The sequence below is a fragment of the Podarcis raffonei genome, chromosome 3 (assembly GCF_027172205.1).
Source record: "Podarcis raffonei isolate rPodRaf1 chromosome 3, rPodRaf1.pri, whole genome shotgun sequence".
NCBI lineage: Eukaryota > Metazoa > Chordata > Lepidosauria > Squamata > Lacertidae > Podarcis > Podarcis raffonei.
In genome coordinates, this window is record NC_070604.1 from 58,640,274 (window position 1) to 58,667,769 (window position 27,496).

Below are 27,496 nucleotides of genomic sequence, written 5' to 3' on the forward strand. Positions count from 1 at the left end.
TGTATTTTAATTGCTTCTTCTGTTTCTTCTATTGCATTTTATTACTCTGAGTTACAAAGATGCCTGCAAATGATACGTGAAGGTTGGCAACATCAACCCTGCCATGAGGGAATCCCTTGCAGACGACCACAGTGTCTGGAGACAGACAGTCATGTATCCAGAGGAGGAATGACTGCTGGGAGGAACGCAGAGAGAATAAACATCATAGTGCATCTGCAGCAGCACAACTGGATGCCTTCATCCGCCCCAGCTGCAACAAAACATGTCTCTCCCACATTAGTCTCTACAGCCACCGCAGGCACTGTAATTCAACAGTTTGACTTCACTCCCAATGGCACACTCCTCCATTGTCTCCCAAGACAGAAGGGTACCAACAATTTTGTTACAGTTTGAATTCTATTGAATACAAGTTGTAAGAGAATAAATGCAATTTATAAGAAATAAAATAAGCAAAAAAACCCCTAATGATCCTGCTGCATCTAGCACAGTGCATTACACTTGTTCATGGAGGAGAGGGCTATTAGCAGCTACTAACCATTATGGCTATGCTCTACCTCCACAATTGGAGACAGCAATATTTCCGAATGCCAGGTGCTTTTGTGCTCGTGTTTTATTCGCTGGTTTCCCATAGGCATCTGGTTAACTACTGTGAGAACAGGATGCTAGACTAGATGGGCCATTGGCCTGATCCAACATTATGTTCTCAGTTACAATAGGCAGAAAAATCAATAAGTGGTCCACCAGGCCCCTCGTAATTTTCAAGTGGCCAGTATGGGAAACGTTTGGGAACCACTGATCTATTATTTAATCAATGTCCAAATTCTCCACCCATCTATATATTGCCATTGTCCAGCAATGTGGCCTGGGAATGCTTTACATTTGAAGGGTGGGATACAAAGATATAAATATTAAAAATCAATTAACCAATAACATGAATTGGTTGCAACTTAAATTGAGCTCTTTTCCAAGTTTTTCTGATAAGCAAACACAACAGTGTGGTACTTGTCTGTGGACACACAAAGGAAATCAATTTTATTTCTGCAGAGAATGTCGGGGGGAGCATTAGTGCTGTCACCTGTGGGGAACCTGTCATCAGTCCCAGATACCATGGCCAATGGTCAGGGATGATAGGAGTTGTAGTCCAGCAACATCTGGAGGTTCCCGAGCCATGATCTTTGTGATGGGGGTTGTAAGTAAAGGAGAAAAGGAAGAAGAGAAGTGAATGAACTAATTTGTCCCCCATACACACACCTATTGTTTTTAAACGTATATCAGCTCTAGAATTAATGGGATTATATAACTTACAAATATGACAGTTTCGGATTTCAGATTCATGCTCTAGATAGGAATCTGTGAAAGGAAGACGCTAACAGTTATTTCAGATTTACGAAATGAGTAACTGGGCGTGACCTTGGGTGTGCGAGAAGGGACATTAAGGCTTTAATCCTAAACAAAGTAAGTTCAGATGGAACCCCTCTGAACTCCATAACCATGCACAGATCAGATTACGCTTTACGCGTCAAGGAGAAGGAGAGACACCCTATGTTAATTTAAAAAAAATAAAAATCGTAACGCTTTAGAAGAAAGTGGGGGGTGGGGAATCTATACGAGAGATATAATTATCATAAAATGTAATAATATAAAGGGCGGGCGGGGGGAAGCGACGAGCAGGGAGCTCGTCGGTGGGAGAGAGCGGCGCGCGTGCCGGCGGCGCTAGGTAGCGCCGAGAGGTGTGCGCGGCTCTGGGAGGGGCTGGTCCTCCTCTTTGAACTCGGCTCGCCTGGCAGGATGAGGCGGTCCCTGTCGGGGCGGCGGGCCCTACGTGCGCGGGGCTGGCGAGGCGGCGAGCGGGCGCTCCCTTAGCTGGCTCCGGCGGGCGCAGGAGGGATCCCCGCGGGGGGACGGAGCCAGGTGGCGGCGGCGGCGCTGCTGTACGCCGTGCGGATCCGGCTGGGGCGCCACACGTCCGGGGAGGCGGCTGGATGGGAAGCGGCGGCCGCGGCGGCGAGGGCGGCTGCAGCGGCGGCGGCGGGCATGGGGGAGCAGCTGAGCACGGCCAGCGCCCCGCGGGAGTCAGCCGCCGCCACAGCCAGCGCCCCCGGGCCGCCTCTCTCGGCCGCGGGGAGCGGGAGGGCAGCGGCGCCCAGTCCAGAGGGCGACCCGGGGCCGCCGCCTCCTGCTGAACCGCTGGGCCAGGAGGCGGAGGCGGAGGACAGTAGCGCCGTCGCTCGCCCGGAGGAGGGCTCCGGCTTGGAAGCGGGAAGCAGCCCCAGCCGCCGGCTTCCTCTGAGGCCCGTCTACTGCACCGTCTACTGCGTGGAGAGCGACCGGCGGCCCAGCGCCCCGCCGGCGTCTCCGCGCCCAGGAGGGGACCCTGGCCCCGGCTTCTCGCCGCCGCCGCCTTCCCTGCCAGGAGAAGGAGGAGGAAAAGGCGGCGGGGACGGCAGCCTCGAGGTGGACTTGTACCTGCTGCCCGAGCCGTTCTCCGGGCTCATCTCCGGGGACTTCGGGCCCTTGCTGGTGCTGACTTGCCGCGTGTGTCTGGAGGAGAAGCCCCTCAAGCCCTTGCCCTGCTGCAAGAAGCCCGTCTGCGAGGAGTGCCTCAAGTTCTATCTCAGCTCGCAAGTAAGCATGGCGCGCTCCCACCTCGCCCGCTTCCTGCCGTGGCTCTGCCTTTCCCCCCTCGGCTCCTTTCGCCTGCAGGCCTGCGGTCTTCCCACCTTGCTCCAAGGATACTAGGTCAACGCCACTGTTCTCCTGCCGTTGCAACTTCCAAGGTTATGCCCTAGTCTGGCCTCTCCCCACCTCAGATAGGAGCAAGCGAGCTCTGCTTTAGAACAGCTGTTAGGGCTCTGAACATGTGCAGAGTGCCTTTCCTAAGCCTTGCCTGCTTGCCATTCCCCAAGGCCCCCAAGAAGCAAGTTGCCACTTCCAAGATTGTGTGAATGCCTTTTCCCATGGAGGCTGCAATGCTTAACCCCACAATCGCCCTGGGACCCAGCCCCTTTGAGTAGGTCTCATGAGTAGACATGGTTAAGATGGTGCTGTAAATCACTATTGTGATTTGTTGTTGTTGTTGGGGGGTAAATCTTCTGCTCCTTTCCCATATGTCAGTGTTTGGCCTGTTCAGTTGTGAGGACAAACCCATCTCCATTTACCTGTAAGGAGGAAAAAGCCATCCACTGTGTAGGTTTGTTCCCTTCACCCACCCCAGGAGATACAAACACAATAGCCTGGCCTCAGATCCTAATGTCTCCTTTGTGGGGGAGTGTGTTGATTTAATATCAGCTGGTTCCTTATCACTGAGGAAGGTCATATGGGCCATTGAAGACAGTACAAAGACTAGATAATGCATCTGTTTTTCAGGAGGTTAACTGCCTTCTGTCTATTGCGACTTTACTCACTGTTGTAGGAAATCTTAGCTGGCGTTTGTGTTTTTGTACATGTACACAAGCTCTGTACATATTTCCACGCCAGAGCTGCTGCTTGCATTTCTGTTTCTGCAAAAAACCAATACAAGAAGACATGGATTACCATACTGATCATTAAGGGGGGGGGGAGGATTAAAAATCACAGTAGGGTAATACCTTACTAAGATCAACTTCAATTCTATAAAGTAATGAGATGTATTTCAAAAAGAACAGCTGTTTCCAATATGCTGTTGATCATTTTTATGTTAGTCAGACAGAATGTTTAAAGAATGGAGTGAATTTGGAGTCTTCATCTTGTCTATACTGATAAACCACCAATGTGGTGTGGTGTGTGTGGTTAGAGTGTTTTCGTAATTTTCAGTGGGTCTTTTCTGACCAGAATAGAATTAGTTGAGCAGCATCCATAGGAAATTCCCATGCTCAGTTCTGGGGCTAAATTATTTCTGTTTGAACCCCACCCCTTTGAGCTTGAGCTTGTGATTTTTCAGCTTCATAACAAATTCAGGTCTTTCAAGACTGTCGGAATGTGGACTTGCTGATAGTGTCTACTGATATGTGCACTTCCTCATTGTGTTGTATAAAATTTCCCAGTCCTTGCAGGGATTTCACCCTTTCTAAGTGTCACAGAGGCAAAGGTAAAACTTAGAGAGGCCTGTAGCTTTGATAGACTTGTGTCACTTTTCCAAGTATTTAATCAGAAGAAAGGAGTACTTTTATCTAGAGGTTTTTTTAAAAAAAAATCCAACTCTGCATCTGTCTTCCTGTTTAAAATGACAGGTTCTCAACAGATTTGTTAAATGTGTTGCTGCAACTTCTTAGTGGTATTTCTGACTGATGACAGAGAAACAATAGGAGCAAGTGATCACATACCTATATAAGCAAGCTGGTTATTTAATTGTAAGGTACTGGTATTTAATTTGTTCAAGTTGTATGTCATAAGCAATAATAGTGCTGAGTATGTTGCAATTTCAGAAGTATTTCATATTTGATCTCTCAATAATCCTGGCCTGCAACGATGATGTGTTACATCAGTGTTGCACTGCGCACCACTTGCAACTTTGAGCATTCCATGCTTTATTTGACCAAGAGAGGGCACAGTATAAATAGTCTGTTCTCTGGGTATTTGTGGCAATTTTTAGAGGAAGCATCAAGGTGAGGCAGGAAGAGTCTGCATACATGGCTAGGAAGCTGATCCTATCTTTCAAAGCCCATCAAGAAACCATCAAATGAAAGAAAGAGTAGGAAGTGCTCTCCCAGGCTCTCTGGAGCATCACTATTCTTGTTCCCACAGCCCTCCATGTGTTAGGAGCTGAACCTCTGCAGTGGGGAGCCTTTTCTATACCTGAAGAGGGTTTAAGCAACTTGTCCAAAGGAACTTATTTGAAGGGGACAGTAGTGTTGTTGTTTTTTTAAAAAAAACACACCCCACAAACCTGTTTTTTTCTTCCACAAAGTTTCACATCTGTACCTGTACATGGTGCCAGGGAGGATAGTTTTAGTTAAATTTAAATTTAGCAGTATAGACCCAGGGCCCAGCAAAACTCTTTCTGCTGTTATAAGATTTTTTCAGGATTGAAAGTTCTGAATCTTCAACTTTATGCCTCTGTCCTAAAATGGGTGTAATTTTTTTTTAACCTGATCCACAGTTCATTTCTTCCAAATAACCAAAATGGAAAACCAAAATACCTCTTTGTTTCTATTCCTTGTTTAATTGTGGACAGGTCATTTCCCTTTTCCACCTTTGCTGAGGAAGGAGGAACCTAACTGAACAGAGTGGGAACTTTTCCTGGATTTCTGATTTTCACGGCTTTAGAAACATTTTCTTTTCAGAGGGTCTGGTAGAAGTCAGCACCAGTGTGTGTGCATGGAACAAAATGCTGATTAGAGCCAAACATCTTTTTCCCAGTGTAAGGCTCAAAGTGAGTAAGGAATCCTTTATAGCCCAAGGACCACATACTCTAATGGGAAATCTTCCATGGACCACATACCAGTGGCAGGTGGGGTCAGAGGCAAAGGTGGGCATAGATTTGATTATTTCCTTTGTCCTGGAGGCTACATTTCAGCCATGCAGAAGATGAGAGTCTCTGCATCACACACAAATCTCCACCCAGACAAGCTAGAGGTCACAGTTCATGGACATGTGTTAGCCAGGCAGAAGCCATTGAGACACAGAGCAGTCCTAGTAAAGAAGTGTGGCCTGGAAATAGATGTGGTCTAGTGAGAATCCCAAGAGCCAGATAGAAAGGCCTGACAGACCACATTTGGTCCCTCATCCCAAGGTTCTTCACCTCTGCTCTAATGAATCATTTTGCATCTCATTCAGAATATTTTCCCTGCTTCCTCACCAAGCGATTCTGCTTAGTGAGCACATGGTTGTGTAGTGAAGCTACAGTTCATGGAAATGAACTGAATGGTATTTCAGATGTTTGACCTGCTGGAGAACTTGTACTGGTGCTGGCAAGCAGGGCTGATGTATGGAGGTCAAAGTGACCCACATCAGCACAGAATCTTTTGCACAGCTAAATCCATAGGTCCAAGTCTTGCAAAGACTTGAGCAAACATTTAGCTGAGAATATGCTGTGCATCTAAATGAAGGCAGGGGCGGGGGTAGTTGGTTGGAAAGGTGAGTATTTGTTAAGAGCACCTGCTTCACTTTTCATAAACCCTATTTCAGTTAGTGTTATTCCATAGAATATGGCATGTGCTTTGTGTGGCTGGTGAAAGGCAGGAGTAATATCACTTTACGAAATGAGATGAGCTTGCAGGAATGAAACAACTGGGTGCTCTTTCGATTCATACCAAAAGCACAGAATTGTGGCAGCTTCACTACACAACCATGTGCTCACTAAGCAGAATCGCTTGGTGAGGAAGCAGGGAAAATATTCTGCATGATATCATTCTATAAGTGTCATACTTGAAAACATGTGTTGGTCATGTGCTGGCTTGAAGCAGGTGGTAGGGAAAGACTGGTTGTTGAGGCCAGGAATGGCAAAGGGATTGTTTTTACAGTTCTAGTAAAGGACTAGTACATTCTGGGGCCTTGAAAATTAGAAACTGTTCATTTGTTTACTGTAGAGCTTGGCACATCATCACCAAGATATAAAGTTTGAATAAGGATAAATGCCTGGTATTCCTCATGGAGGGAGCATACTTGGATTCACTCTAGCCCTTTTTGGATGTTCTGTAGCTTCATTTAGTAAACACACAAGGGGGAAGTGAGATAAGCATGCTAGCTCCACCTATTTGTTCTTGTCACCTTCCAACTCCCTGAGGCTGTCTGAAGTTGGGAGCCTTATGTACTCAGGCAGGCTCTCTGTATATTTTAGAACCTTAGAAATTCAGGACTCTGAGTACAGGAGGCTCCCAGCTTCAGACTGTCACCATTAAACGCATAGAATCAGGGCCAGCTCTACCATGAGTCAGAGTGAGGCAACCACCTCAGGTGGCAAATGCAGAAGAGCAAGGAGTGGACAGAGATGGGTGTGCCATATGATCCGCTCTGCACCCCACAATTGCAGCCTTTGAGTGCAGTGGAGGTCTCACCGCCAGTGTCAAAGTAAGATTTGCCAACCAATCTGGTCAGCTTTCATTTGCAAAATAGGGGAGTACAGTATTGTCCTTCCCCTGAGGCAGCAAAATGTATTTGGTGGGCCCTGCATGAGGGCCCATGAAATGTTGATGAGGTAGATGGATGGAACTAGCATGCTCATCCCCACTGCCTGCCATTGTGTGGTCACCACACACAGTTACAGCATGCCTCAGAGAGGGGGCTTGTGTGCCAGCCCCTTCCTTTACATTCTGCCTCTCAGGCCTAAATAGCTTGCATAAGGTTAACACATGAGTTCAAGATCCAAATCAGGAGTGACATTTACAGCAATTTGAAATGGCAAGGTAATGTTTAAGGGACAGGGAGAGAGCGGTTGCACAATAAAAAGTGGATCCGAGTACTATGATAAATTGTTTCAAACCAAATTTTAATTGACTGTTAAGGTCATTTAAAAGTTGCTTTTAAAATTCCTTTTTAGGGATTTTTTTTAAATGTTTGATGTTTTATTGTGTTTTCAATATTATGCTGGGAGTTGCCCAGAGTGGGTGGGGTATGTATGTATGTATGTATGTATGTATGTATAAATAAATAAATAAATAAATATTATTATTATAAGTTAAATGTCTTTTAATTTCGTGTTGAGATTTAAAAACAACCAGCCACATAGGTATTTGTGCCTAATGCTTTATTTTATATAAATGGTGTTATTTATACCGAGGTTATTCTTTAGTATGGACTACTGAGATAGAATAGGTGTATTTTTAGTCACTTATAAGGCTTCACAGTTGCTTGAAAAACAGTCATGTTTGTGCCACTCAAGTTCAGCACTGGAAGAAAGAAGGAAAGCTTCTGGCAGGACTGAAAAACGTAGTTGTAAGCTTCTTGAATCAAGATCACGAATGCAGTTATTAAGACTAGAAACTTCATAGATGTATGTATAGAATGAATTGATGGGCAAACAAATAGGATTTCTGTGTTCTCTTTAGTTTCATATCCCAGAATGTACAACTCTCTTAAATTTATACCCTCACTCTCTGTAGTTTGAACACAAGCAGAGTTGATCCTTGGGCCATCAGAACACTACCTAACCCTGGGGTAGGCAAACTAAGGCCCGGGGCCGGATGCGGCCCAATTGCCTTCTCAATCCGGCCCGTGGACGGTCTGGGAATCAGTGTGTTTTTACATGAGTAGAATGTGTCCTTTTATTTAAAATGCATCTCTCGGTTATTTGTGGAGCATAGGAATTCGTTCATTCCCCCCCCCCATACACACACACACACACACACACACACACACACACACACACACTGGCCCACCACATGTTCTGAGGGATGGTGGACCAGCCCATGGCTGAAAAAGGTTGCTGACCCCTGGCCTAATCAGTGCATGGTTAGTAGCTCCCTTCAGATGGATGTTGATCACACAGTGACTGGGGAGTGTGGCTGGTGCAGGCAGCAGCAATGCGGGACTGGGACTTGCCTATGTATTACTGATTGCCCCTTTCCACATTCAGACTTAATGCCTGAGGGAAGCTGCTTTCGCTCTAAAATAGACACAATTTATTCTGGCGATGCATATTCTTCAGTATCCTTTATCATGATGTTCTGCAGTGCTAGCACAAGTGTAAATATTTACACTCCAAAACTTTATATACCAGAGCGCTGCACATTATTTTTATTATTATTTATATAATGCCATCAGTATGCAGCACAAAGCTTTGCAGAGTAAGAGACGGATCCCTTCTTTAGGAGCTTACAATCCAAAATAGATAAAAAGATTAGCAAGATATTGTTTTAGAGGTCTTTTTGTTTGAGTAAGTGGTATATAAATGTTGTTAAATGAATAAAAATAAAGACCCAAGTTTAATGCAAGTTTATTCGTGCATTAACATAACCTGAAGTTGTTTTACGTCCCTGGTTGATAAATAAATATATGATACATTGTTTTTTCATAGAATAGAATAATAGAATTGTAAAGTTGGAAGCAACCTTGAGGATTATCTAGTCCAACCTCCTGCCATGCAGGAATTTCAACCAAATCATACATGACAGGTGGCCATCCAACCTTTGCTTAAAACCAGCCAAGGAAAGACAGTTCACCACCTCTCAAGGGAGTCTGTTCCATTGTCAAAGTTCTTACTGATGCTTAGCTGGAATCTGCTTTCTTGTTACTTGAAGCCATTGGTTCAGGTTCTAGCCTCCGGAGTAGAAGAAAACAGGTTTGCTCCACCTTTCATGTGACAGCCCTTTAGACATTTGAAGATGGTTATCATTTTTCCTCTCAGTTTCCACTGTACCAGACGAAAGATACCCAACTCCTGCAACTGTTCCTCATAAGACTTGGTTTCCAGATCCTTTATAATCTTGGTCACCCTCGTCTGAATGCATTCCAGTTTGTCAATATCCTAATATCTTAAATTGTGGTGCCCAGAACTGGACATGGTACTGCAGGTGTGGTCTGACCAATGCAGAATAGAGTGGTACTTTTACTTCCCTTGATCGGGACACTATACTTTTGTGGTTGAAACATAGAATAGCATTAGCTTTTTCTGCTGCTGCATCACACTGTGGACTCATGTGAAGCTTGTGTTCCTTTACCACATTGTTTCCTATATTGGGCTGCACTTTCCTCCTTGCATCATTTATTCTGTTATCAGCCAGTTGGGCACTGCTTTCCTTTTGGTGAAAACACAGGCAAAGTAGGTGTTGAGTAGTTCCGCCTTCTCTCTGTCCTCAATAACATTTCTCCATGCAAGGGACCCACTACTTGCTTCTTCTTCCTCTTGCTTCGAACATAGCCTTTTTCATTGTTTATAACATCTCTTGGAAGCCTGAGTTCATTTGGCTCACCTGACCTTCTCCCTGCAACTGTTGGCTATTCATGTATACTTTTTCTTCATGATTTTTCCTGCCTTCCATTTCATAACGGAAAGTAAGCTCCCTATGCAGCTTCACTAGTTTTCTTTAGATGCCTCCCACTTTCCTTTTTCTCCCCCCCCCCATATCTGTCCAAAGATATACAAAAAGCTCTTACCCAATACAAAATACCTTTTTATAATACACCAGAAACGCCCCACCCCCCGCAAAATATCTATTTTTATTGATATGTGTGCATGGCTCTTGGGCTGTAGACTGTTCTCCTGGTGGTGGCATATAGTGTTGGCAGAGGCTAGGGCTTAATGTTTGGGCGCCTCTTTTGGGCTGCCTTTTCCCAGTGCCAAGTTGCTCCTCTACTTCCTCCCTCCATCTCTCTTCCTCAGGAGAACTGAGTTGGCTGTGCTGGATGGAATTTTGTAGGATTGGATTGTTTTTATTGCATATAGGATAGTTTTTGAATTCCTGTTTTGTATTGACAGTATCCTTTGCCTCGGTATGATTTTAATGAGAGGCAGTACATCAACATTTGAAATAAATAGTCTGCAGGGAGGAATTCAATGTAGTACTAAGCAGATTGTTCCATCAGTGCAAGCATTTCAGCTTGCCAGACATTCAGTCTCCCCTCTCCGCAGCCCCTGCCACATGAGCTGTTCTGGGGTTCCCCCAACACACATACATCAGAGCCAATCTGGGGACTCCCAGAAGGAAAGGAGGGGATGGAAAAAACCTGTTGTATTAGGGGAAGGCCTTGCATTGGCTTCTACTATTGCGACTTGCTAGTTGAATCTGGCCATATTTGTTGACATACTAAAATGCTACTAGGCGATACTTGATTCATGGTGCAGAGAGAGACAGGCAGAGTCATAGAGAAAATTCCTAGGCTGGAGATAGAGGTACACGTCTTCATCAAGTACAGCTGGGCATGATTCTGAGCACCGAGCAAATAACAAGCTGAGTCACTGCTTCAGCAGAGCCTCTTTAGCCAGACCTATTTTCCTACCCACATGCACTTTGGGCTCAGTAGGTGGGAGAGAACATACCCAGCAGCTAATTAGTGGAAGGCTTTTGCAGTTTTCATCTGCAGATAAGAAGCTTTGCTACTGTGCCATCTTGCTGCTTTTAGCTTCCTGTCCCCTATCAAAACTAGAACCCCATAGGTAACATGACTGAATTGACTCTGGTTTGACCACCTTGTGTGTTTCATTGATGTAATGCTGCTCTGTGACATAGCATGGTATTTCACTATTATCTCCAATTGCTTCCGTATGGAAACTTGTGCCACCCCAAGGCTAGACAAAGGACATGTTAGAGTTTATTACACTAGGACTGTCTAATAATTGACACAGTTATTACCCCTTTAAGGAGTTCATGGCTGAGTGAATTTGAACCTGGGCCTTCCCTGTGCACTCCAGCCACTACACTAAACCAGCTCTTATTAATTATACCATCTAGTTTATAATTAATTACATAAACATGCATAATGCAGCAACAACAACATAAAGTGTTTTTAAAGGATCTTGTAGAACAGGAAAAGTTTCTCAGGCATCAGAATTCAAAAGTACATGAGCAAATTAATTGAAACAAAGCATGTTTTCTATCTTACTCGTAATCCTGTACTCAAAACAAACACGAAAAGTCAGTTGATCATTATGGTGTCGGAAGCCTGCAGCCAATAGAAGGAATGATGTGCTCGTCACAATATATTGAGGTTCTATGAACGAGAGTTATTCCAGAGCTGGAAAAGAGTATCCTGGCAGTACTGGGATATTGCAGCAGGACCTAGCCTCCTGTCACACATCAAAAGGTAAAGAAATTTATGACAGAGCAGCAAATACAGATACTTGATTGGCCAGGGAATTCCCCGGATGTAAATCCCATTGAGAATTTGTGAGCTGTATGCAAAAGTTGCCTCTATGCTGTAGACTGTACAGCTATGGAGAAGCTCATTCAGGGACTGATTCAAGTGTGGTACATTGCTTCATTTTGACAGTGGATGTGTAGTGCAGATTGTGCAATTGCTGAGGTCTCTTGGGTCAGGAAATGAATGCATGTGGCATCCTGCTTGCCTCCAAAACCTCGTGTTCTCTATTGCTCACAATGGGAAGTCCATCCCCCGCCAATTTAATATAAGAAGAGAAAAACCCCAAACTCAAAACTAAAGCTTCATGAAAGGCACAGTTGAATAGCAAGCCTCATGATACCATAGGAAAGTCTTCTTAAACTACATTTGTGTTCATGCAGATTATGCAAGTGAATTCCATGTCAGTTATACGTCGTGTGAAATACGGTAATTCCTACTCCCCATCTCATTCTCATTGTATGAGGAATCTGATGTAAGGTTTTTCTTACAGATTGACTGATGACCACGAGGAAGTTGTTAGTAAACTGAACCAATTGTGTTTTAGCTGTGGTTGAAAGTGGAGCTGGGAGATACTTTAGTACAGGGTTGGGGAACCTGTGGCCTTCCAGATTTTGCTGGTCTATAACTCTCATCATCCCTGACCATTGGCCATGCTAGCTGAGTACCAGAAGTTGCCCACCCCTGATTTAATATCTGCCTATCCTCTGATGTGGGTGGCGCTGTGGGTTAAACCACAGAGCCTAGGACTTGCCAATCAGAAGGTCAGCGGTTCGAATCCCCGTGATGCGGTGAGCTCCCGTTGCTCGGTCCCTGCTCCTGCCAACTTAGCAGTTCGAAAGCATGTCCAAGTGCAAGTAGATAAATAGTTATCGCTCCGGCAGAAAGGTAAATGGTGTTTCCGTGCTTCTCTGGTTCGCCAGAAGCGGCTTAGTCATGCTGGCCACATGACCCGGAAGCTGTACGCCGGCTCCCTCGGCCAATAAAGCGAGATGAGTGCCGCAACCCCCGACTGGACCTAATGGTCAGGGGTCCCTTTACCTTTACTATTCTCTGTGTACATTCACCCCTTCCAGCCAATATGGCTGGCCTGCTTCTCTTCCTCCGTGCCTTTGCAGGATGTGATATAGTATCTTTCATCTCAGGCAGGCGTTGGAAAGAAAAACTGTGTGGAGGACACAGATATTATTTTAAGACAACAGCTTTCCTTTCCTGGATGGTACAACATTCCTACAATTCCATCAACAGAATGTTTTGTAATGTCCATATGTGTCATCCTTCTAGTGGCCTAGGAAATGTCAATGAACGCAGACAAATCCTATTTATCAGAACACCCAAACTGCAGGAAACATTTCTCCAACATCAGATACATTGTTTTGGCATTCAGAAAGAACTGTTTTCCAGTTGAACATCTGGAGGAATTGTTTGCTTGCCCAGGAATCTTCAGGTCTAGTATCCATGTGACTGGGGATGGAAAACAAATAATCTTATCAGCCTCTCCAGACAAAACTTCTGTATGTCATCTCAACTTGTCAAGAATTAGTTGCCTCTGTGTATACGAACAGATGCCTAAAATATCATTGTGTAAAGAGTGCACTTAGCAATATGGTTTTATGTGCCTATGGAGTACATTGTTTTTCCAATAACAAAAAAATGAACATTGTATCTAGTATCTATTCTGTTTCCTCCCTGACAGCTCTTATTTTTTACACGTTCTTGGGCAATTACTTAAACCAAATAAGGCATAAGTGCTGTTTTGGAAGTGTGTGAGGTTTTTTGTTTGTTTTTAATCCAGGCTCACAGCTTGGGACTTTACTGGATTCAGGATTGTTTTTCCGGAGCTCAGTCTAGTGCACTAAATTCACTTGTTCCTGTAGAGAGTAGATCTGGATACTATTTCATATGCCTTAGTCACATCCAGGTGGTATTTGCAATGTGTACTTTTCAAGGATTGCTATTAACAGAAATCTAACTTGCTGGGGTTTTCCTGCTACATGCACAACCAATTTTCAGAATATTTTAATGTGGAGTTTGATGACCGAAATAGCGCAAGGATGTATCCTGGAATAGTATTGCATTATCTTGTCTGCTTTCATACTGTTAGCAGCCCTGTTCATTTCAGAACTAGGGAGCAACGTTACCTTAGAAACTCTCCAGGAAGGAAGGTACTGTGTAGTGAGAAGGGGTTTCGACAAGTATGAGGATTTAGGTGGCATCATAGAATTGTAGATTTGGAAGGGACCCTGAGGGTCATCTCATCCAACTCCCAGCAATGCAGGAATCTCAACAGATGACCATGGATATGGGTTTCTTTCCCTTGGTGATGGTAATCCTACCCCACTAGAGAGAACTCCTTCCACGGAAAAAGGTGTCTGATTTCCCTATGAAAGTGGTTTGATGAAAGGAGTTCACCCCCCCCCCCTTTCCCTTTTGGGGAAGGGCAATAGCTCAGTGGTATAGCATCTGCTTTGCATTCAGCAGGTTCCAGGTTCAATCCCTGTCATCTCTGGGTAGTACTGGGAGACAACCCATCCCAAAATCCTGGTGAGCCACTACCAGTCTATGTTGGAAATACTGATCTAGATGGGCCAATAGCCTGACTCTGTAAAAGTTAGCATCCTGTGCTTCTATCTTTTCAATTTTTCCTGGTAGCAGTCTTCCACATACAGCTACACATTAAGGGTCTCTCTCTCTCTATATATATATATTCTATCTTCATATATATATATATATTCTTTCTTTTAAAAGAGTTCATTATGCTGACAAATCAAGAAAAGCTAAAAGCTGTAATAAAAACCATCATATTAGTTTGTTGATGTTAACAACAGTAGCAACTAGTGACAGCAATAACAAAAACCTCAAAAGCTTTCAGTCAAACAAAGTGCTCAGCCAGAGGCCTTCTTAACTAACCAAAGAAGTAGCCAACTCAATCACATTTAGAGTAGACCCACTGAAATTAATAGGGTGATGTTTTTACTGGTCTCCTGAAACAATAAAGAGGGTCTAGTGAATATCAGCTGGTAGAACAATAGATAGGCACCACAACAGAAAAACTGGTAGAGCTCCTCTGACCACGAGGGTCAAGGTACAGTGGTGCCCCGCAAGACGAATGCCTCGCAAAACGAAAAACGCGCAAGACGAAAGGGTTTTTCGGTTTTTGCGTCGCTTCGCAAGACGATTTTCCCTACGGGCTTGCTTCACAAGACGAAACGTCTTGCGAGTTCTTGCGAGTTTGTTTCCTTTTTCTTAAAGCCGCTAAGCCGTTAATAGCCGCTAAGCTGTTAATAGCCGCTAAGCCGTTAATAGCCGCTAAGCCGCTAATAGCCGTGCTTCGCAAGACGAAAAAACCGCAAGACGAAGAGACTCGCGGAACGGATTAATTTCGTCTTGCGAGGCACCACTGTACTGTCGTTGCTTAATACTCACTTCACCTTCTACCACATGATTTCATTCTAGCTAGGGAAAAAACCTGCGGTGTAAATAGTATTTACACTTAATTTATGGTTGTGCCCATCTACTACACATTAATGTTAAATCATCCTAAGCTATTATGCTATTTTCCCGTGTTGCTCTCCCCCGCTGTCGTCTGCTTTCTTTCCTTAGCATGTTAGTCTTCCAACATCTCCATAAAGACTCCCCAGATATAACCAGAGTTCCATGTTACAGATGTTATTCTTTTGTGTTGGAATATTTTGGCTAAATCTTGTCAATTTATTAGCTAGACATCTGTTAATGTGCAATTGCAGTCTAGCTGAAAAAGGACCTACAGTGACTGTCTAATTCAAAGATAATGTCTGGTGTTATAATAGAAAATAAGCTACTTTTAAATTTCATGAAGTTCTGAGACTATGACAGTTGTAGGTGCTAACAAAGTACCATGCAGTTTGGTACACTGCTAAATTTAGAAATACTTCTGGGGCATTATGTGACTGCTGCCTTAAATAAGCTGTTTCGTGATTTTCGTGTTGGTCTTGCTCTCCATGTTTGAGAGAGGTTGGGTGCTAGTTCCCACTGGCACTGAGTGCCATATTCAAGGATTCGTGTTCAAAATCACTGGCTTTGAGTATAAAAAAATAACAGGAGCAAACTATTTCAGGATTGAAGTTAGTCATTTATTTGGGCAGGATAGCAACTCCTAGGCAACTAGCTTACTAAGCCCAACACTCAAGGTGTACAGTGATACACAGGGGAGCATTTTGTGCATTAGTTATAATTAGATATCTATATAGAGCTTGAAACTTGTGACGTTAATACAGTGGGGGGACAGGATCCTCATTTGCAGCAGTGGGGAACCTCTGGCCCACAGCCTAATATGTTTACCTTTGTTCTGCTTGCTCATTTTACCCAACCCTGCTCACCTGTCCATCCATATGGCGTCAGGCATGAGACAGGAAAAGCTTCAAATTGCACTGAATTCAAGCCATAGCTGCAAAGGAATGTTTGCAGCTTGAATTTGGCATGTTTTGTATTTGGTTGTCTTATTGTGTCCCATTAGTTGTTGGCTCTTTTCCAAAGTTACTGACTGAGTATATAGTTGGATTATAGGTGGAAAGTTTATGCACCAACCACTGGTGCTGAAGAAACTGAAATAGACCAATTCTATGAAGACTTACAACACCTTATAGAAGTGACACCAAAGAAGGATGTTCTTCTCATTATAGGGGATTGGAATGCTAAAGTAGGGAATCAAGAGATAAAAGGAACAACTGGCAAGTTTGGCCTTGGAGATCAAAACGAAGCAGGGCAAAGGCTAATAGAGTTCTGTCAAGAGAACAAGCTGGCCATCACAAACACGCTTTTCCAACAACACAAGAGACGACTCTACACATGGACATCACCAGATGGGCAGTATCGAAATCAGATTGATTATATTCTCTGCAGCCAAAGATGGAGAAGCTCTATACAGTCAGCAAAAACAAGACCTGGAGCTGACTGTGGCTCAGATCATCAGCTTCTTATAGCAAAATTCAAGCTTAAACTGAAGAAAGTAGGAAAAACCACTGGGCTGGTAAGATACAATCTAAGTCAAATCCCTTATGAATACACAGTGGAAGTGACGAACAGGTTTAAGGTTTTAGATTTGGTGGACAGAGTGCCTGAAGAACTATGGATGGAGGCTCGTAACATTGTACAGGAGGCAGCAACGAAAACCATCCCAATGAAAAGGAAATGCAAGAAAGCAAAGTGGCTGTCCAACGAGGCCTTACAAATAGCGGAGGAGAGAAGGCAAGCAAAATGCGAGGGAGATAGTGAAAGATACAGGAAATTGAATGCAGATTTCCAAAGAATAGCAAGGAGAGACAAGAAGGCCTTCTTAAACGAGCAATGCAAACAAATAGAGGAAAACAACAGAATAGGAAGAACCAGAGATCTGTTCAAGAAAATTGGAGATATGAAAGGAACATTTCGTACAAAGATTACCATAATAAAGGACAAAAGTGGTAAGGACCTAACAGAAGCAGAAGACATCAAGAAGAGGTGGCAAGAATACACAGAGGAATTATACCAGAAAGATATGGATGTCTCGTACACCCCAGGTAGTGTGGTTGCTGACCTTGAGCCAGACATCCTGGAAAGTGAAGTCAAATGGGCCTTAGAAAGCACTGCAAATAACAAGGCCAGTGGAAGTGATGGTATTCCAGCTGAACTATTTAAAATTTTAAAAGATGATGCTGTTAAGGTGCTACACTCAATATGCCAGCAAATATGGAAAACTCAGCAGTGGCCAGAAGATTGGAGAAGATCAGTCTACATCCCAATCCCAAAGAAGGGCAGTGCCAAAGAATGCTCCAACTACCGCACAATTGCACTCATTTCACACGCTAGCAAGGTTATGCTTAAAATTCTACAAGGAAGGCTCAAACAGTATGTGGATCGAGAACTCCCAGAAGTGCAAGCTGGATTTAGAAGAGGCAGAGGAACCAGAGACCAAATTGCAAACATGCGCTGGATTATGGAGAAAGCTAGAGAGTTCCAGAAAGACATCTACTTCTGCTTCATCGACTATGCAAAAGCCTTTGACTGTGTCGACCACAGCAAACTATGGCAAGTTCTTAAAGAAATGGGAGTGCCTGATCACCTCATCTGTCTCCTGAGAAATCTCTATGTGGGACAAGAAGCTACAGTTAGAACTGGATATGGAACAACTGATTGGTTCAAAATTGGGAAAGGCGTACGACAAGGCTGTATTTTGTCTCCCTGCTTATTTAATTTATACGCAGAATACATCATGCGAAAGGCTGGGCTGGATGAATCCCAAACTGGAATTAAGATTGCCGGAAGAAATATCAACAACCTCAGATATGCAGACGACACAACCTTGATGGCAGAAAGTGAGGAGGAATTAAAGAACCTTTTAATGAGGGTGAAAGAGGAGAGCGCAAAATATGGTCTGAGGCTCAACATCAAAAAAACGAAGATCATGGCCACTGGTCCCATCACCTCCTGGCAAATAGAAGGGGAAGAAATGGAGGCAGTGAGAGATTTTACTTTCTTGGGCTCCATGATCACTGCAGATGGTGACAGCAGCCACGAAATTAAAAGACGCCTGCTTCTTGGGAGAAGGGCAATGACAGGCCTAGACAGCATCTTGAGAAGTAGAGACGTCACCTTGCCAACAAAGGTCCGTATAGTTAAAGCCATGGTTTTCCCAGTAGTGATGTATGGAAGTGAGAGCTGGACCATAAAGAAGGCTGATCGCCGAAGAATTGATGCTTTTGAATTATGGTGCTGGAGAAGACTCTTGAGAGTCCCATGGACTGCAAGAAGATCAAACGCATCCATTCTTAAGGAAATCAGCCCTGAGTGCTCACTGGAAGGACAGATCGTGAAGCTGAGGCTCCAGTACTTTGGCCACCTCATGAGAAGAGAAGACTCCCTGGAGAAGACACTGATGCTGTGAAAGATGGAGGGCACAAGGAGAAGGGGGCGACAGAGGACGAGATGGTTGGACAGTGTTCTCGAAGCCACAAACATGAGTCTGACCAAACTGCGGGAGGTAGTGGAGGACAGAGGTGCCTGGCGTGCTCTGGTCCATGGGGTCACGAAGAGTCGGACACGACTAAACGACTAAACAACAACAACAACAGGTGGAAAGAACTTGGAAGTCCTGGGAAGCAAATGTTGTTGTGGAAATGTGTCATCAAAATGGAAAGACGACTGAAAGGGAAATTGCAGTCCTAGCAAGAGGGACCGTACGTGTGTTAAGCATTGGCTGTAGAAGACAATTTCCCTTGGTATAAACATTTAGGATTTAAATATTGTGCTTGCCAAGCAGTCTGCAGTTGTTTAAAGTGGTTGGTTGGTTGGTTGGATGAATGCTTGCTTTTTGGGGAATTCCTAACCATACAGGTGCTAAAGCTGTACATGTTTAATTTTAGATACACATTTCAGAAATTAAATTCCTGTGCTTAAACAACTTGTATATGAACAGCTTTTGCATAAGATGCTTGTACCTTCATGCACATTGTGCCTTCATTCTACTACAGTTAGAGTAAAGATTGTACAGAGGTTGGAAGATTAACCCTATTTCACAAACTTTGCAATCCTGGATTTACTTTAGATTTGCAACTTCGTTCAGTGTAACTGCAGCATAACAAGCAGTATCAGGGGTGTATCTTTGATGTTCTGATGCAGTACAGAATCACAGTTGCGCTGCGAAGAGCATTATAGGCTATGGAAATTGCTATTACTGATTGTGCCAAATGAGAAATGCTAAGCTGCTGATCCACCACACAGCACCAAAGAAAAGAAAATTGGATCAAACTCTAGATTTCATATACTTTGAAACTGTGTATGATTAAGAATTAATTGATTTTTAGGGAGCTAAAAAGTTCATTCTGAGATCATTTAAGATAAAGCGCTTGAACTACAGAGAGGCTTCCTTCTCTTGGATCTTAATCAGCTGATAACCTAAAAGGTGTTTCTGAAGATGTGCTGTTATAGGTTGAAAATGCTGGTATGCATTGATGAGAGAACATTTGCTCTGAACCAGTATTAACTTGAAATCCCTTGAAAACAGATGAATTATAAGAACATCAGTTTCTTTCTTCAAAATAAAAATAGTTTGTTATTTGGGCTTTCATATTTCCTGTAAAAGTTAAAAATGAAGTAATTTCACAACTGCATTGTGTGCAGTTAAGTGTAAAGCCATGCTATATTCATTTTTGTTATATATTTACAAGTTAAGTCCTGGAACTTGGTGTGGAATTGGGTGTCCAGTTATTATTTGTGTGTCCACACCTGTTTGATCACAGCTCTTGTGTTTATTTGCAGGTGCAGGTGGGGCAAGCAGACATCCAATGTCCTATAACAGAGTGTAGCGAACACCTGGATGAAACAACTGTCCTGTACAACTTGCCACATGATGACATCATCAAATATAAGTACTTCCTGGAACTTGGCCGTATTGGCTCGAGCACCAAGCCATGCCCTCAATGCAAGCACTTTACAACCTTCAGGAGGAGAGGCCACATTCCAACCCCTACCAAAATGGAGAACAAGTACAAAGTGAGCATGCTCACCAAAGCTATGGATTAGATGGCACAGCTGTGAGCTGCAAAAGTAGGCCAGGATATGGTGGGCATTAAATGGGCTTTCTTCTCTTACTGGAACCTAATGTAAGATGTGCTTTTAGAATACAAATCTATAGTTTCATACCCCTTACTAGCTAATTAATGTCAGCTTTCCAGAGTAGCTGGCCAGTTAACCTATTAGTTCCTTTCTTTATTGTACCGTGTTGTTGTTTACTTTGAATTAACCATGCTGCCTGAAATATTTCACGAAGCCTGGCAGTTCCTACATTCCACCAAGCATTAGGTGAATACCACCATACTTTTCAGTAAGTATTAAGTTGCATGTATCCATGGTTGAACTTTCTGTAAGTTTTAGCTATGCCGTTTGATAACTGCAGTGGAAGCTAACTTAGAAATTCTTAAGGCCAAGCACTTGTTGATTGACTCTTAATTATGGGCCACCTTCTCTCATGTGCCCTGGTTCTCAGTAATTAAATAGGAGTACTGAAATAAGCCTGTGTTGAGGAGCCCTGTCTGTGTAAACACAGTCTTCAAGACTTGTAAAACTATTTTGTAGACTGACCAAAAGTCTGTTGTATTTGTTGAGATCCAGTGTCATGCCAATGAACACAAGAGGTCTCACCCTTCATCTACTTCTTCTTGTAGTTCCCTAGGCCTCCATTTTTTCCAGAGGGTTCCTTACGCCTTCAGAGAAAATTTGGGGGGCACAAGACGGATAAGCCCCATTCGTGTAAGTGCAAGTCTACTGTGCAGGTTCCACAATGAAATATTACCAATAGAATCATAGAATCATAAAATCATAGAATCATAGAGTTGGAAGAGACCACAAGGGCCATCGAGTCCAACCCCCTGCCAAGCAGGAAACACCATCAGAGCACTCCTGACATATGGTTGTCAAGCCTCTGCTTAAAGACCTCCAAAGAAGGAGACTCCACCACACTCCTTGGCAGCAAATTCCACTGTCGAACAGCTCTTACTGTCAGGAAGTTCTTCCTAATGTTTAGGTGGAATCTTCTTTCTTGTAGTTTGGAACCATTGCTCCGTGTCCGCTTCTCTGGAGCAGCAGAAAACAACCTTTCTCCCTCCTCTATGTGACATCCTTTTATATATTTGAACATGGCTATCATATCACCCCTTAACCTCCTCTTCTCCAGGCTAAACATGCCCAGCTCCCTTAGCCGTTCCTCATAAGGCATTGTTTCCAGGCCTTTGACCATTTTGGTTGCCCTCCACTGGACACGTTCCAGTTTGTCAGTGTCCTTCTTGAACTGTGGTGCCCAGAACTGGACATAGTACTCCAGGTGAGGTCTGACCAGAGCAGAATACAGTGGCACTATTACTTCCCTTGATCTAGATGCTATACTCCTATTGATGCAGCCCAGAATTGCATTGGTTTTTTTAGCTGCCGCGTCACACTGTTGGCTCATGTCAAGTTTGTGGTCAACCAAGACTCCTAGATCCTTTTCACATGTACTGCTCTCAAGCCAGGTGTCACCCATCTTGTATTTGTGCCTCTCATTTTTTTTGCCCAAGTGCAATACTTTACATTTCTCCCTGTTAAAATTCATCTTGTTTGTTTTGGCCCAGTTCTCTAATCTGTCAAGGTCGTTTTGAAGTGTGATCCTGTCCTCTGGGGTTATTACCTGTTATTACTGTTTACATAGCTAGCCTGTATTCCCATCTTTCTCCTGTTAATATGTAGACATTGGGGTAGAACAGGGATTCTCAAAGGTGGAATCTACAAACATATAACAAATGTGAAAATGCTTTTTTAAAAAAAAAGTTTTGAAAAATACATTGAATTTGGCATAGCTCACTGTCGCCATATAGTGTCATATATTTATATTGCACTTTACAACACATTTAAAACTTTGCTGCTTCAGATAGGTAGCCGTGTTGGTCTGACGCAGTCGAAATAAACAAAAAAATAAAATGAAAGCTAATACCCAGAACAAATTTAGTTGGTCTCTAAGGTGCTACTGGACAATTTTTTTATTATTTGCAGCTGTAAAGCTGAGTTCAGATTGTGGCCCATAGACCATCAGTGGTGGGTGAGCTTCATTTAGGTGGTTTGTGGCATGTCTGTCAATTTGTGTTTGAAGATGGGAGATGGCACATCCATCACATTAAATATTCATATTGATTTTTGATTGTATTTTGATTGCTATGAATTCCAATTGCAATATAATAAAATATAATATATAAGAAATGAAAGCAGCAATTAAAATGCAATTAAAAACCGTACTGCATCTACCAAAGTGTATTACAATGGCTACAACAGGTAGAAAAACTAGTGAGTCTCTTGGGCTTACTGGTTTAAATACCTGTGACAGGGTGAGCTCCCGTTCCCTAGCAGTTTGAAAGCATGCCAGTGCAAGTAGATAAATAGGTACTGCTGTGGCAGAAAGGTAAATGGTGTTTCCGTGTGCTCTGGCACTTTTCACAGTGTTCCGTCTTGGCAGAAGTGGTTTGGTCATGTTGGCCACATGACCCGGAAAGTTGTCTGTGGACAAACACTGGCTCCCTCGGCCTGAAAGCAAGATGAGCGCCACAACCCCATAGTCGCTTTTGACTGGACTTAACCGTCCAGGGGTCCTTTACCTTTCTTTTTGTTGTTGTTGTTGTTGTTGTTGTTGTTGTTGTTGTTGTTGTTGTTGTATGGTGCTCATAAAAAACACTTGGTGTTCATTATTCATTAATGGAAGTTAAGTTGTTCTCCTTATCTTTTACACATAGGGAACTGAGGCTGCAGTAAGTCACCCAACAAATTCATGGCTGAGCAGATTTGAGTGCTGCATTTCCATATTGATTTGGTGAATGACAGTGATTCTATTCTAACTCCTATTGAATTTTCACTCCTGGTCCCTTTTTCAAATTACATTCTGCTGCTTTACTTGTTCCATTAAGTTATGTCAATGTAAGGAGCAGCATAATGCGAGATTGGGGACTGGTGTAATAAGATTAAAGTGCATTATATAACTGGATAGCTTAAAGGTATCTAAATGCATTCCAGTGTTTATTGCTGCCATCTTCCATGGGTTGAATCCAGATTTGATCATGATTAGAGCAGAGCCATTGATACCAATGTGACTTAGTACTGTTTAACATGTGTCCCATTGATTTTAACTCCGGTTGATTTCAATGGAAAACATAACTAAGCCTGGATCCAGCCCTTTCTTTGCTTTTGTATGGTTTAAACCAGAAACAATGTGCGAGTCCTTCTTTCCATTTATTTATATGATTTACACTCCACCCTTTCAAGCACAGACTGGAGATGGCATACATAATCTTAAAAGTTAGAATCTGCATTCTGTACACACCTGCACATAGAATAAATACCTAGAATGCTTGGAGTGTACTTAGCCTTGCCAGATCTTTCATAGCAGCAATGTGCCTGTGTGTCTGGAGTAAACATCCCCAACCTGTGGCCCTCCAGATGTTTTGGCCTACAACTCCCATGAGCCCTAGTTAACAGGACCAGTGGTCAAGGATGATGGGAATTGTAGTCCAAAACATCTGGAGGGCTGAAGGTTGGGGATGCCTGGTCTGGAGCTTTCAGGTATGACTGGTAGGAAACATTGCTGCCCAACCTTGCAGGTTGTGTGTGGGTCTTGGGTTCATATCTCTGTGTGGATATTAATGAAGTCAATTGCTGTGTTAGAACTATTTATAGCTTTGTAAATGATAGGCCTATCATTTACAAATATTTAATTGGGTGATTGCCAAGGACTGGACTTCTAGTGAGAGACAGTACAGCTGTGGAATTTTCTCCCCAGGGAGCCCTCTTGCTCTCTTTCCATTTCTCATGGGGGGTGTTGCATACATTTTTTGACTCCTGAAGGCATTTTATGACAATTTTGTGCCATTTCAAAAGACTGCTTTTAAGGTTGCTGTGCTTTATAATTGTTTTATGTTCTGTCTATCTTTGTGCTTTATTACTGTAATTTATTATCTGGAGACTGCTGTGCAAATTGAAAAGGGGGATCTGAATAAAGTAATTAAATATAAAGTAGCAGGTCTTCCCTCAAACCTGGAGAGTTAATTAAATTTAGGAACGTGGAAGTGTGCCAAAGGTTTGTGTGCTTTCTCCTCTCCCTCCCAGCTTACGGTTCCCTTCTCTATATCCTGACTTTCTCTAGCCACAGATTGTCATGACATACACATTTACAAGCTAGAGTTTGCCAATTTGGACATTATGACGAACTGTGTTTTAAGAAAACCAGGAAGTAGAGAACAGAACACTCAAACAAAAGTGGAAGAGAGAGCACATTGAGCCACATTATGTACCTGAGCCTTGAAACCATCTTTCAGAGGATTGTTTTATGAAGTCTGAACTATGCAACTGTCTTTAGGTAGGATATATGTTATGGTTTTCCTTTTCGTTATATATAAATATAATTGTAACATTAAATAATGTATGCACTATCTGTATCCTTTGGGAGACACTGGAGGTGCTGTGTCAGAATCCAGATAATGCTTTTTCAAATTGCTCTCCATCCACAATCAGAATTTCATGCTTTTTGTGACTCCCGTGTCCTCTGGTAAGCTGTGATGAGTTGTGATGAGAAGGTTAGAATAAATGTCTGCTGTAGTAAGATCACTGTTCATATTTATTTCTAAAATAAGATTCAGAAGTTGTAAATGTCCTGGCTTGCTTTTGATCCATTTTTTGCCTTGGAGAATTCCCTGTATTTACTATGGTGAGCATTTTTCTTAGTCATAACTCAAGTGAAACCCCCTTTGTCCCACAGTGCATGAGAACTGCTGGTAGCAACTAGAAGACAAAAAGTCCCCAGACAGCAGGAATGTAGGACATGTGCCCATCATCCCTGACCACTGGTCATGCTGGAGGGCTGCATGTACCCTTTACCTGCCATATGTAAAACCAGCAGAACAACAGTGAGAGTCTAAACAACAATCACCTTCCATATTTTATTATACTTCACAAACTAAAAATGGACTTGTATTGCAGTAATTTCTTGTGTAGGCAGATTGGGGGGGGGTGTATTCCGTTTCTGCCTAGCCCAGAAGTTTGTTCATTTTCATTTCTCATTTGTATTCTATCTTTGTACATTTCTGCCTTTTTGCAACCTATAGCATGAAGGCAGGTGACAGATGAAGTGAAACCTTGGTGTGCTTGCATGCTTTTAGAAATAGAACACCAAGGATGCCTACTGAAGTATCCAGCAGACAGGCTCTGTTATGAACTCTGTGGGATTCTCTTTCGTCAGAGGAAAAGTCAATATAGAAGGGCAGGGAGAACTTTCTCATTGTACTTGGTAGATGCTGAACAATGGAAGCTCGGATTCCTTCTTTTCTTGAAGCCTGCCACTGAATTACTGTAGGAAGTATATCCTGTAGATGAGAAATGAAAAAATTATCTGCTTCTCATTAGCTACAGAGGCTCAAATAAATAATATTAGTGGGAAGGAGATGTATGGAATCAGATATATTCAGTACTTTTATAATACTTATTAGAGGTTGGCAAATCATCTTTAGTCACCCAAATAATCTTATTTATTTATTTTGTTTGGGAAGTGTATAAACTATTTGCTAAAAAAAAGTGGTGTACATAGGGATGCGGGTGGCGCTGTGGGTAAAACCTCAGCGCCTAGGACTTGCCGATCACATGGTCGGCGGTTCGAATCCCCGCAGCGGAGTGAGCTCCCGTCTTTCGGTCCCAGCTCCTGCCCACCTAGCAGTTCGAAAGCACCCCTAAGTGCAAGTAGATAAATAGGTACCGCTTTATAGCGGGAAGGTAAACGGCGTTTCCGTGTGCTGCGCTGGTGGAGGCTCGCCAGAGCAGCTTCGTCACGCTGGCCACGTGACCCGGAAGTGTCTCCGGACAGCGCTGGCCCCTGGCCTCTTAAGCGAGATGGGCGCACAGCCCTAGAGTCGGACACGACTGGCCCGTACGGGCAGGGGTACCTTTACCTTTTACTTTAGTGGTGTACAGTTATAATCAAAAGTAGACTAAAATGCACAAATTGGTTAAAAACAAATATTTGTTGTTGTTTAGTCATTTAGTCGTGTCCGACTCTTCGTGACCCCATGGACCAGAGCACGCCAGGCACCTCTGTCTTTCACTGCCTCCCGCAGTTTGGACAGACTCATGTTTGTAGCTTCGAGAACACTGTCCAACCATCTCGTCCTCTGTCGCCCCCTTCTCCTTGTGCCCTCCATCTTTCCCAGCATCAGTGTCTTCTCCAGGGAGTCTTCTCTTCTCATGAGGTGGCCAAAGTACTGGAGCCTCAGCTTCACGATCTGTCCTTCCAGTGAGCACTCAGGGCTGATTTCCTTAAGAATGGATGCGTTTGATCTTCTTGCAGTCCATGGGACTCTCAAGAGTCTTCTCCAGCACCATAATTCAAAAGCATCAATTCTTCGGCGATCAGCCTTCTTTATGGTCCAGCTCTCACTTCCATACATCACTACTGGGAAAACCATGGCTTTAACTATACGGACCTTTGTTGGCAAGGTGACGTCTCTACTTCTCAAGATGCTGTCTAGGCCTGTCATTGCCCTTCTCCCAAGAAGCAGGCGTCTTTTAATTTCGTGGCTGCTGTCACCATCTGCAGTGATCATGGAGCCCAAGAAAGTAAAATCTCTCACTGCCTCCATTTCTTCCCCTTCTATTTGCCAGGAGGTGATGGGACCAGTGGCCATGATCTTCGTTTTTTTGATGTTGAGCCTCAGACCATATTTTGCGCTCTCCTCTTTCACCCTCATTAAAAGGTTCTTTAATTCCTCCTCACTTTCTGCCATCAAGGTTGTGTCATCTGCATATCTGAGGTTGTTGATATTTCTTCCGGCAATCTTAATTCCAGCTTGGGATTCATCCAGCCCAGCCTTTCGCATGATGTATTCTGCATATAAATTAAATAAGCAGGGAGATAAAATACAGCCTTGTCGTACTCCTTTCCCAATTTTGAACCAATCAGTTGTTCCATATCCAGTTCTAACTGTAGCTTCTTGTCCCACATAGAGATTTCTCAGGAGACAGATGAGGTGATCAGGCACTCCCATTTCTTTAAGAACTTGCCATAGTTTGCTGTGGTCGACACAGTCAAAGGCTTTTGCATAGTCGATGAAGCAGAAGTAGATGTCTTTCTGGAACTCTCTAGCTTTCTCCATAATCCAGCGCATGTTTGCAATTTGGTCTCTGGTTCCTCTGCCTCTTCTAAATCCAGCTTGCACTTCTGGGAGTTCTCGATCCACATACTGTTTGAGCCTTCCTTGTAGAATTTTAA

At 43.3% G+C, this 27,496-nt stretch overlaps 1 protein-coding gene across 1 annotated transcript in view; it reads left to right on the forward strand.

Annotated features, from left to right (window-relative positions):
* The first annotated feature begins 1,732 nt into the window (after positions 1 to 1,732).
* The window catches only part of RNF217 (ring finger protein 217), a 55,035-nt gene continuing 29,271 nt past the window's right edge, over positions 1,733 to 27,496 (forward strand). The window contains exons 1-2 of the mRNA XM_053381822.1: positions 1,733 to 2,625; positions 19,987 to 20,220. Of these exons, the coding sequence (XP_053237797.1) occupies positions 2,035 to 2,625; positions 19,987 to 20,220 (825 nt within the window). The 5' untranslated portion in view covers positions 1,733 to 2,034. The remainder of the gene's footprint in view (positions 2,626 to 19,986; positions 20,221 to 27,496) is intronic.